This window comes from Scyliorhinus torazame, chromosome 9 (genome assembly GCF_047496885.1).
Source record: "Scyliorhinus torazame isolate Kashiwa2021f chromosome 9, sScyTor2.1, whole genome shotgun sequence".
In the NCBI taxonomy this organism is placed as follows: Eukaryota; Metazoa; Chordata; class Chondrichthyes; order Carcharhiniformes; family Scyliorhinidae; genus Scyliorhinus; species Scyliorhinus torazame.
In genome coordinates this window covers 116,191,347-116,204,183 of record NC_092715.1, presented here as the reverse complement: position 1 = coordinate 116,204,183, position 12,837 = coordinate 116,191,347, and the positions used below count along the sequence as shown (strand labels likewise).

General features: G+C 45.8%; 1 protein-coding gene across 3 annotated transcripts in view; it reads right to left on the bottom strand.

The window, feature by feature from the left end:
* The window catches only part of fer (fer (fps/fes related) tyrosine kinase), a 414,420-nt gene that overhangs the window by 332,463 nt on the left and 69,120 nt on the right, over positions 1-12,837 (bottom strand). For all 3 annotated transcript variants that reach the window (XM_072516399.1, XM_072516401.1, XM_072516400.1), the window contains exon 4: positions 5,006-5,105. In XM_072516399.1, the coding sequence (XP_072372500.1) occupies positions 5,006-5,105 (100 nt within the window). The remainder of the gene's footprint in view (positions 1-5,005; positions 5,106-12,837) is intronic.

Here is a 12,837-nt window from a genome sequence, read left to right as displayed (position 1 = left end):
TGCTTATGTTGTTTGACATGCATGTAGTCCTGTGCTGTAGCTTCATCAAGTTGCCACCTAATTTTTAGGTGTGCCTTCCTTTTCAATAAAGCTTGAGCCACTGTCTTGGTGGCAATAGTAGAGTGCGGATATGCTGGGCCATGAGGTTACAGATTGTGGCTGAATACAATTCTGCTGCTACTGATGGCCCCAGATGTTAGCAAGGAGGATTTTGCAGGGTCGACAGGGCTGGGTTTGCCGTCGTCATTTCCAGTGCCTAAGTCAATGACAGTCCACTTTTGTTCCTTTTTATTGACTTGGTAGCGATTTTGATACAACGAGAGGCTTGCTAGACCATTTCAGTTTGTATTTAAGAGTGAAACACATTGCTATGGATCTGGAGTAACATACAGGCCAGATCAGGCCGGACTGCAGCACATTAGTGAACCAGCTGGGTTTTTACGACAATGGTTTCATCATTAAACTTTAATTCCAGATATTTATTGAATTCAATTTGCATTGTCTGCGGTGGCGGGATTCAAACCTGGGTCCCCACCTCTGGGTCTCTGGATCACCAGTCCAGTGACAATTCCACTATGCTACCGCCTCCCGAACTGGAGGGCAAATTCAAAGCAGGGAATGGGAGAATAAAGCAGCACAGGAATTTGACAGAGTTAAATGGATCATCGCAAATCAAATCAAGCTAATGAGCTGAGGGCACAGATAGACACATGACAGCACAATGTCAGTGTTGTGACAGAAACTTGGCTTGACAGGCAAAAATGGCAGCATAACATTCCTGGATAGGGAGGGAGATAAGAAAGGGGTGCAGGCATAGCATTATTGATTAAAGAATCAAGCACAGCTGTGAGGAGGAACAATCTACGAAATTAATCACCAAATGAGGCCATGTGTGTTGATCTCAGAAATAAAAAAGGGGCAGCAAATAATAAAGGGGCAGCCACACTGCCAGGAGTGCATTGTAGGCCCCCAAATAGTAGCAGGGAGTTAGAAGAGCAAATATGTAGACATATTTCAGTAATTGTTGGGGGCTTCAACCATCCTAATATCAATTCGAATACAAACAGTGTGAAGGGGACAGAGGGTGCAAAATTATTGAACTGCATTCAAGAGAACTTTTTTCACCAGCACGTAACAAGCCCAACAAGAGGGGGTGCAATTTAGTCTGAGGAAATAATAATAATCTTTATTGTCACAAGTAGGCTTACATTAACACTGCAATGAAGTTACTGTGAAAAGCCCCTTATCGCCACATTCCGGCACCTGTTCGGGTACACGGACGGAGAATTCAGAATGAAGCTAGTCAAGTGGATGAATTAGCAATGGGGAACGATTTGAGTTAGTGCCCGTAACATAGTTAGACTTATCATCATTATTGAAAAGCAAAGATAGAACAGGAGTATGGGGAAGACAGATTTTAAAAACTGAGAGGCGAGTTGGCAAGAGTGGAGTGGATATAGCTATTGGAAGGAAAAAGTGCCAAATAAGTGGGAGGCATTCAAAGGCAAGATTCTATGTGCAGTGTAGATATATGTCCACAAAGAAAAAGGAGGGTACTGCCAAATCTAGAGCCTTTTTATGGTCCAAAATCAGACCGGCCAAGATAAAGCACAAAAAAAAGCCATGACAATCACAAAAATCTTAAATACTGTAGAAAGTCTAAAGGAGTTTGGAAAGTACAGGGGTGAAGTAAAAATTGAAATTAGAAAAGCAGAGAGGATATGAAAAAATATTGGCAGGCAAAATCGAAGAAAATCCTAATACGTTTTACGAGTACATTAAGAGCAAGAGAATAACTAAGGAAAAGGTAGGGCCACAGAGATTTACATGATAACTTGTACATTGATTCAGAAGATGTGGGCAGGGTTCTCATGAGTACTTCTTCTCTGTCTTCACTAAGGAGAGAAATTATGTAGGCATTTTAATTAAGTGTGAAATAATAGATACAATACACATAGTGAGAGGAAGTGCGGGAATCCTTGAATGTGGATAAATTACCAGGGCCAGATGGAGTCTTTCCCTGACTGTTGGAGGCAAGCCAGGGAGAAAATAGCAGATGCTCAAGAGATGCTCAAGTTCCCAGAGCTTTGGAGTTCTGCGAACATTGTATCATTATTTAAAAAGCGCGCGAGAGATAGGCCAAAAAACTATAGACTTCAGTGGTCAGCAAATTATCGGAAACAATTCTTTAAAAAAAATAAATTTAGAATACCCAATTCATTTTCCAATTAAGGGGCAATTTAGCGTGTCCAATCCACCTACCCTGCACATCTTTGGGTTGTGGGGGTGAAACCCACACAAACACGGGAAGAATGTGCACACTCCACACGGACAGTGACCCAGAGCTGGGATTGAACCTGAGACCTCGGCGCTGTCAGGCTACAGAGCTAACCCACTGCGCCACTGTGCTGCCCTCGGAAACAATTCTGAGAGGCAGGATAAACTGTCACTTAGAAAGACATGGGAAAGACATGGATTGATCAGGGATAGTCGTCGTGGTTTTGTTGGGGAAAGATTGTATCTTACTAGCTTAATAAAACCTTTTGAGGAACTAACAAGGGGAATTGATGAGGGTAGTGCAGTGGATGTGGTCTACATGGATTTCAGCAAGACATTTGACAAGATCTCATATGGCAGACTGGTCAGAAAAATGTAATCTCATGGGATCCAGGGGAAGGTGGCAAGCTGGATCCAAAATTGGATCAGTATCAGGAAACAGGACAATGATCGATGGATGTTTCTGCGAATAGAAAACGGTTTCCAGTGGTGTTCCACAGGGCTGTCTTGGGGCCCTTACGATTTGTTATATATATTAATAATTTAGACTTAAATGTGGGAGGCACAATTGGGAAATTTGCAGATGACACAAAAATTGGTGGTGTAATTGATAATGAAGAGGGTAGGTGTCAACACCCGAAATGATATCAGTTGTTTGGTTGAGTGGGCAGAAAAGTGGCAAAATGGAATTCAATCCGGAAAAGTGTGAGGTAATGCATTTGGGGAGGGAAAACAAAACAAGGGAATACTCAATAAACAGGAAGATATTGAGAGGGGTTGAGGGAGGGTGAGGCAACAACTGGAGTAGTGTGTGCATTTCTGGCCACCACATTACAAGAAGAACGTAATTGCTCTGGAGAGAGCGCAGAAGAGCATAACAAAAATGTTGCCAGGGCTAGAAAAGTGTAGCTTTGAGGAGAGAATGGATAGGTTGGGGTTATTTCTTTGGAACAAAGAAGGTTGAGGGATGACTTGACTGAGGTGTACAAAACTATGATGGGACGAGATAGAGCGGACAGGATAAAATAGTTTCCTTGGCGGAGAATTCTAGAACCAGGGAACATAGATTCAAGATAAGTAGCAGAAATGTAATGGGGACATGAGGAAGAACATTTTTACGCAGAGGGTAGTGGGAATCTGGAATTTGCAGCCCAAGTTGGTGGTGGAGGAAGAGACCCTAAACTTATTTTAAAAGTACCGGGATCTGCGGTATGTGCTGTGGACAAGGCTATGGACCGGGTACAGGAAGGTGGGATGACAATGGGCACCTGGGTGTCCTCGGGCTTGCATGGACAAGATGGGCTGAAGAATGGCCTCCTTCTGTGCTGTAACCTTTCTATGGTTCCAAGAGGGACCTCAGAATGCATGTCCACAGGTCCTTGAAGGTTGCAGGTTGCTTTATTGGGCGAGATATTGAATGCAAACACAGGGATGAAAAGCTAGAACTCTATGAAACACTGGTTAGGCCACAGTTGGAATTGAAAATGAATGAAAATCGTTTATTGTCACAAGTCGGCTTCAATGAAGTTACTGTGAAAAGCCCCCAGTCGTCACATTCCAGTGCCTGTTCGGGGAGGCTGGTACGGGAATTGAACCGTGCTGCTGGCCTGTCTTGGTCTGCTTTCAAAGCCAGCGATTTAGCCCTGTGCTAAACCAGCCCTTGTATGTACAATTCACGTCATCACATTACAGGAAGGACAGAATTGCTCTGGAGAGCGTGCAGCGGAGCTTAAAAGAATGTTGGCAGGGCTTTAAACTTGCAGTTATAAGGAGAGATTGGACAAGCCAGGATAATTTTCCTTAAGAGCAGAGGAGGTTAAGGGGTGACCTAATTGAGGTGTACAAAATTATAAGATGCATCGATAGAGTAGGCAGGAAATACTTGTTTCCCCTAGCTATAGGGTCAGTTACCGAGGCATAGATTTAAGGTGATTGGTAGAAGGATTAGAGGGGACATGAGGAAAAGCTTTTTCACTCAAAGGGCGGTGGGCACCTGGAACTCACTACTTAAGTTGGTGGTTAAAGCTGAAATGCTCAACCCATTTAAAAGGTACCTGGATGTGCATATGTAGTGTTGTAACCTGCAAGACTACAGATTAGGTGCTGGAAAGTGGGATTAAAATGAGCAGCCAGTTTCTTTTTTCTCTTTTTTGGCCAGTGCGGACACGATGGGCAGAATGGCTTCTTTTTGCACGCAACTTTTCTATGGTTTGTTCACAAATGTTTTCTATCAATTTCTAAAGAATGAGATTATACCTTTTGGCTAGAAAACAAAAATATGGGCAACAGTGGATATATGGAGTTAGGTGACTGATCAGCCGTGATCGGACTAAATAGCACAACAGGCTGAGGAGACTAAATGGTTTGCTTCAAAAGCCTTCCCAAGATTCCAAGTAAACTGCTGGATGATGTTCATCCACACTTTTGGTTATCTTCTCAAATAAATTGCAGTAGATTTATGAGGTACAACCAATTGCTTTCAAAGTCATGCCATCTACGGCCTGCAACCGGTGATCACCACGGGATGGGCCGAATGGCCTCCTTCTGCACTGTAAATTCTATGATCCTATGATCCCTTTAAAAAAATTGTTATTTTACTTTGCAGAATTAGTCTATTGTTATCTTACATTGCAAAATTAGCCTAAGATCATGCAAAAATTATCAAAAAGATTAAAGCAGTAATTTTTAGAAAATAAAATCCTGCAACAATTTTCTATTTAAAAGTTACCTTTTGAAAGGGCTTCTTTATATTTTTCCTTGGCAGTGGTGGCTTCTTTTGCCAACTGTCTGTAGGCAGACTTTAGCTTTTCAAGTTCGGTCCTTGTTACCTAAATACAATTAACAAAAACTTCTGTAAAAGTTGGAAGATTTGTACGAATCAGCTAAAATTCTGACAATCTGAAGACTAAAATGCTTCCACTTCGACATAAATTAAATTCCTTATTTAGTACAGTACTTATAAAAGTGTTTTATAATTCACCTCAAACTGTCTCTACAAAATGATCGTACTTAACTGTGGGATTTCCCCATTTTGTTCAAATGACAAACTCAGAGTTTGTTGTCATTTCCATGCCGGCTGAGGTTATTCATGAAGGCCCATCTTCTCAATCTTGCCCCTCGCCTAATGTGCGGTGATCCTCAGGTTAAATCAGCACCAGTTAGTTCTCCCTCTCAAAGGGGAAAGTAGCCTATGGTCATCTGGGACTATGGGGACTTTATTTTTTACTTAACATCTATTGTTGGAGAACATATAGATTCAACCTTCTCTGCTTCAAAAAGACATATCAGAAACTCGAAAAAAGAGGAACAAATAGATGACTGAAAGATTCACATGCATTTAGCACTTCCCATGACCACAGGACACCCCAAAATGCTTCACAGTCCGTGAAGTATTTTTGAAATGTAGTTACTGTTGTAATGTCAGAGATGCAGCAGCCAGGGCAGCACGGTGGCGCAGTGGTTAGCACTGCTGCCTCACGGCAACGAGGTCCCAGGTTCGATCCCGGCTCTGGGTCACTGTCCATGTGGAGTTTGCACATTTTCCCTGTGTTTGCGTGGGTTTCACCTCCACAACCCAAAGATGTGCAGGGAAGGTGGAATGGACACGCTAAATTGCCCCTTAATTGGAAAGGGGAAAAAAAAGAGATGCAGCAGCCATTTGCACACAAGAAGATGAGACAAACAGCCTTCCGATAATGACCAGATGTCAACTGGTATATGAATATTGCCCAGGACATGGGAGGTAACTACCCTGCTTTTCTCCAAAGAACGTCATGGAATATTTTATGTTCGTCTGAGAGGGGAGGTGGGGCCTAATATCTCAGATGTCCAACAGCTGCCTCACAGTGCCAACCTTCGCTGGCTGTCTTGGTGGAGTTTGCACTTTCTCCCCATGTCTGCATGGGTGTCTGCGTGGGTTTTCTCCGGGTGCTCCAGTTTCCTCCCCAGTCCAAAGATGTACAGGTTGGGTGGATTGGCCATGCTAAAATTTCCCCTTAGTGTCCAACAGTCAGGTGGGGTTATGGGGATAAATTGGGAGAGTGGGCCTAGGTAGGTGCTCTTTCAGAGGGCTAGTGCAGGCGTGATGGATCGAATGGGTTCCTTCTGCACTGTCGGGATTCTATTCTATGATATCCAGAAGTTCAACATTCTCTCAATACTGTACTGGAATGTTAGCCCAGATTTTTGTGTACCCAATTCGGAGCAGAACTCAAACCCAAAACGTCCTGACTTAGAGGTGATAATGTTACTGTCTGAGCCACTTTGACATACTCAAATTAAAAAATTGTCCTAATAATATGCAAGAGGAATAGTATCTGCCTCCATTAACTAAGATACATAAACAGCATATTGTATTGAAATATTTATCCCAGAATGGTGACAAAAGGTGATCAGAGACAATGGCATAGTCTAAATGCATCTCCAGGCCACATAACAACTGGTGGTTAGATGGTAGAGGCAAATATTAGCTTCTGAACTTCCCCGACATCTCCAAGAAATTAAAACCAGGTGGACAAAGCCTAACAACAACATGTAATGAGTTTGAGTACGGTAACAACAATCATGTTACCAATTATCAATGCCATGTTGTGTATTATTCTAAAGAGATTCCTTTCTTTCCAGGCAGGTACACATTCTCCACTTGGTACACTACAGCAATATTCAGTGGCAAAATAATTAGTGTACGAAGTTAGGTTAGATGTTATCCATTGTTTGAAAATCAGATATTACTGATAGAGGGCTTGAACTGAAATAACACACAAGAAGTTTTATAATTGAATTGAAAGGAAAGGAAACGGAGAGGCCGCAGCAAAGACACTCCCGCACAGCCACAAAATCACGGCTTTTGGGGGGGGGGGGGGGGGGGTTTCCCGGGGAATTTTCCCCCCCCCCAAAAAAAATCCTTAGGCCCTGTGAATTCGGCCCTGCCCAGGCGCCAAAGCTCCAATCCACGGAGCTGGAGAGGAAGAGGGTAAAAAAGGAGAGACTGGTCCCGGTGAGCTGCACGTGGAGGAGGTGTGGGGATCGCTCAGAAACGGCCTGAAAGTCGGAGCACGGAGAGGATCACAAGGACAAAATAAGAATTTTTAAATTCAACCTTCCTTGTTCCTCTCCTGCAATTTTTTTTTTTTTTACATCTCACCGTCCCCTCAATTTATTATTTTGAATGTGGCCATTTTGCACAGCCCCCTAACGAAGGGAAACCCAGGAGGGCAGGGGCGCATCCACCAGGTAAGTATGGGTGACACTGCAGGACCGGCAGGGCGGGGGGGGGGGGTCAAAACCCCCCCACCAGGATTGTTACCTGGAACGTAAGGGGACTCAACGGCCCGGTCAAAAGATCCAGAGTCTTCACCCACCTAAGAAGCCTGAAAGCAGACATAATCTACCTACAAGAGACGCACCTGATGGAGAAGGACCAACAGCTGGTAAGGAAGGGCTGGGTGGGACAGACATACCACTCATGCTACGGGACGAGGGCTAGGGGAGTAGCAATATTAATGAGTAAGAGGACGAGGTTTACAGAAACCAAGACAGTTACGGACCCAGGGGGACAGTACGTCATAGGATCATAGAATTTACAGTGCAGAAGGAGGCCATTCGGCCCATCGAGTCTGCACCGGCTCTTGGAAAGAGCACCTTACCCAAGGCCACTCACCCACCCTATCCCCATAACCCAGTAACCCAACACTAAGGCCAATTTTGGACACGAAGGGCAATTTATCATGGCCAATCCACCTAACCTGCACATCTTTGGACTGTGGGAGGAAACCGGAGCACCCGGAGGAAACCCACGCACACACGGGGAGGATATGCAGACTCCGCACAGACAGTGACCCAAGCCGGAATCGAACCTGGGACCCTGGAGCTGTGAAGCAATTGTGCTATCCACAATGCTACCGTGCTGCCCGTCATGGTCAGCGGTGTCCTGGAATGGGCATCGGTCGTACTGGCAAATGTGTACGCTCCCAATTGGGACAACACAGAATTCATAAAGAAGACCATGGCAGAAATCCCCAACCTTGACACACATCAACTGATCATGGGGGGCGACTTCAACTGTGTACAGGACCCACTGACCGACCGATCAAACCCCAGAGCAGGGAAAAAGACTGGCATGGTTAGGGAACTAGGAGCATTTATGGAGTAGATGGGGGCGGTAGACCCATGGAGGTTCCTGCACCCGGGAGAGAAGGAATTTTCATACTTCTCACAAGTACACAAGGTATACAGCCGTATCCACTTCTTTGCAGTGGGGAAATTGGTGGTTCCAGGGATCACGGGAACTGAGTACTACGCGATCGTTATCTCTGACCACGCTCCACACTACATGGATGTGAGGTTGGAGACAGGCCGTGCCCAACGCCCCACATAGAGGCTGGACACGGACCTCCTGGTCGACAAGGCCTTCTGTCAGAAAACATCGTGGGCCATAGGTGACTACATGAGTAACAACCAAAACGGGGAGGTCTCACCCTCTACGTTCTGGGAGGCACTGAAGGCCGTGGTTAGAGGAGAGATCATAGCCTACAAGGCAAGCAGAGATAGGGAGGAGAGGGTGGCCAGGTAACAACTGGTGGACTCCATCCTGGAAGTCGACAGAAAATACTCCGAGGCCCCGACCGTAGGGCTGCTGGCGGAGAGGAAAAAGCTGCAAATGGACTTTAACCTGCTATCCACTAGGAAAGCAGTGTACCAACTCCGTCAGACACGGGGGACCTTCTACGAACACGGGGACAAGGCTGGCCGCCTATTGGCTCACCAGCTGAGAAAGCAGGCAGCCACAAGGGAAATAGCGCAGGTAAAGGATAGAAGAGGCAAACTGGTAACAGAACCAAAGGGGGTCAATCGGGCATTTGAGACCTTCTACCGGGGACTGTACACCTCCGGGCCCCCCCAACGGGGACGCGGGGATGAAACTGTTCCCAGACGGACTGGAACTACCAGATGTGGGGGAAGACAGATGGGTAGAGCTGGAAGAACCAATAGACCTGGGAGAAATCATGGAGAGCATCAGCTCCATGCAAGCGGGGAAGGCACCGGGACACAATCGGTTCCCGGCGGACTTCTACAAAAGATTTGCACCAGTCCTGGACCCACACCTAAGGGACACGTCCGCGGACTCACTGGCAAGGGACACCCTGCCCCCAACGCTGGCGCAGGCCACAATTTCACTGATACCCAAAAAAGATAAAGACCTAACAGAATGCGGATCATACAGACCCATTTCACTGCTGAACGTGGATGCGAAAATAGAACATAGAACATTACAGCGCAGTACAGGCCCTTCGGCCCTCGATGTTGCGCCAACCTGTGAAACCACTCTAAAGCCCATCTACACTATTCCCTTATCGTTCATATGTCTATCCAATGACCATTTGAATACCCTTAGTGTTGGCGAGTCCACGACTGTTGCAGGCAGGGCATTCCACACGCTTACTACTCTCTGAGTAAAGAACCTACCTCTGACATCTGTCTTATATCTATCTCCCCCCAATTTAAAACTATGTCCCCTCGTGCTAGATATCACCATCCAAGGAAAAAGGCTCTCACTGTCCACCCTATCCAATCCTCTGATCATCTTGTATGCCTCAATTAAGTCACCTCTTAATTTTCTTCTCTCTAACGAAAACAGCCTCAAGTCCCTCAGCCTTTCCTCATAAGATCTTCCCTCCATACCCGGCAACATTCTGGTAAATCTCCTCTGCACCCTTTCCAATGCTTCCACATCCTTCCTATAATGCGGCAACCAGAATTGCACGCAATACTCCAAATGCGGCCGCACCAGAGTTTTGTACAGCTGCAACATGACCTCATGGCTCCGAAACTCAATCCCTCTACCAATAAAAACTAACACACCGTACGCATTCTTAACAACCCTCTCAACCTGGGTGGCAACTTTCAGGGATCTATGTACATGGACACCGAGATCTCTCTGCACATCCACACTGCCAAGAATCTTACCATTAGCCCAGTACTCTGTCTCCCTGTTATTCCTTCCAAAATGAATCACCTCACACTTTTCTGCATTAAACTCCATTTGCCACCTCTCAGCCCAGCGCTGCAGCTTATCTATGTCCCTCTGTAACTTGTAACATCATTCCGCACTGGCCACAACTCCACCGACTTTAGTGTCATCTGCAAATTTACTCACCCATCCTTCTACGCCCTCCTCCAGGTCATTTATAAAAATGACAAACAGCAGTGGCCCCAAAACAGATCCTTGTGGTACACCACTAGTAACTGGACTCCAGTCTGAACACTTCCCATCAACCACCACCCTTTGTCTTCTTCCAGCTAGCCAATTTCTGATCCAAACTGCTAAATCTCCCCGAATCCCATGCTTCCATATTTTCTGCAATAGCCTACCGTGGGGAACCTTATCAAACGCTTTACTGAAATCCATATACACCACATCAACTGCTTTACCCTCATCCACCTGTTTGGTCACCTTCTCAAAGAACTCAATAAGGTTTGTGAGGCACGACCTACCCTTCACAAAACCGTGTTGACTATCTCTAATCAAATTATTCCTTTCCAGATGATTATACACCCTATCTCTTATAAACCTTTCCAAGATTTTGCCCACAACAGAAGTAAGGCTCACTGGTCTATAGTTACCGGGGTTGTCTCTACTCCCCTTCTTGAACAAGGGGACAACATTTGCTATCCTCCAGTCTTCTGGCACTATTCCTGTTGCCAAAGGCTCAGCAATCTCCTCCCTAGCTTCCCAGAGAATCCTAGGATAAATCCCATCCGGCCCAGGGGACTTATCTATTTTCACCCTTTCCAGAATTGTTAACACCTCCTTCTTATGAACCTCAAGCCCTTCTAGTCTAGTAGCCTGAATCTCAGTATTCTCCTCATCAAATTGTCTTTTTCCTTTGTGAATACTGACGAAAAATATTCATTTAGCACCTCTCCCATCTCCTCGGATTCCAAGCACAACTTCCCACTACTGTCCTTGACTGGCCCTACTCTGACCCTAGTCATTCGTTTATTCCTCACCGATCTATAGAAATCTTTAGGGTTATACTTGATCCTACCTGCCAAAGATTTCTCATGTCCCCTCCTGGCTCTTCTTAGCTCTCTCTTTAGGTCCTTCCTAGCTAACTTGTAACTCTCGAGCACCCTTACTGAACCTTCATGTCTCATCTTTACATAAGCCTCCTTCTTCCTCTTGACAAGTGTTTCGACTGCCTTAGTAAGCCACGGTTCCCTTGCTCGACCACTTCCTCCCTGCCTGACAGGTACATACTTATCAAGGACACGCAGTAGCTGTTCCTTGAACAAGCTCCACATTTCCATTGTGCCCATCCCCTGCAGTTTTCCTCTCCATCCAATGCATCCTAAGTCTTGCCTCATCGCATCATAATTGCCTTCCCCCCAGATATAACTCTTGCCCTGCAGTATATACCTATCCCTTTCCATCACTAAAGTAAACGTAATCGAATTGTGGTCACTATCACCAAAGTGCTCACCTACCTCCAAATCTAACACCTGTCCTGGTTCATGACCCAGTACCAAATTCAATACGGCCTCGCCTCTCGTTGGCCTATCTACATACTGTGTCAGGAAACCCTCCTGCACACATTGGACAAAAACAGACCGATCTAAAGTACTCGAACTATAGCGTTTCCAGTCAATATTTGGAAAGTTAAAGTCCCCCATAACAACTACCCTGTTGCTTTCGCTCCTATCCAGAATCATCTTTGCAATCCTTTCCTCTACATCTCTGGAACTTTTCGGAGGCCTATAGAAAACCCCTAACAGGGTGACCTCTCCTTTCCTGTTTCTAACCTCAGCCCATACTACCCCAATTGACGAGTCCTCATCAAACGTCCTTTCTGCCACCGTAATACTGTCCTTGACTAACAATGCCACCCCTCCCCCTCTTTTACCACCTTCCCCGAGCTTACTGAAATATCTAAACCCCGGCACCTGCAACAACCATTCCTGTCCATACTCTATCCATGTCTCCGAAATGGCCACAACATCGAAGTCCCAAGTACCAACCCATGCCGCAAGTTCACCCACCTTATTCCGGATGCTCCTGGCATTGAAGAAGACACACTTTAAACCACCTTCCTGCCTGCCGGTACACTCCTGCAACTTTAAAACCTTACTCATGACCTCACTACTCTCAACCTCCTGTATACTGGAGCTACAATTCAGGTTCCCAAGCCCCTGCTGAACTAGTTTAAACCCTCCCGAAGAGCATTAGCAAATTTCCCCCCCAGGATATTGGTACCCCTCTGGTCCAGGTGTAGACCATCCCGTTTGTAGAGGTCCCACCGACCCCAGAATGAGCCCCAATTATCCGGAAATCTGAAACCCTCCCTCCTGCACCATCCCTGCAGCCACGCGTTCAACTCCTCTCTTCCCCTATTCCTCGTCTCGCTATCACTTGGCACGGGTAACAACCCAGAGATAATAACTCTGTTTGTCTTGGATCTAAATTTCCACCCTAGCTCCCTGAATTCCTGCCGTACATCCCTATTCCTACCTATGTCGTTGGTACCTATGTGGACCACGACTTGGGGCTGCTCCCCCTCCCCC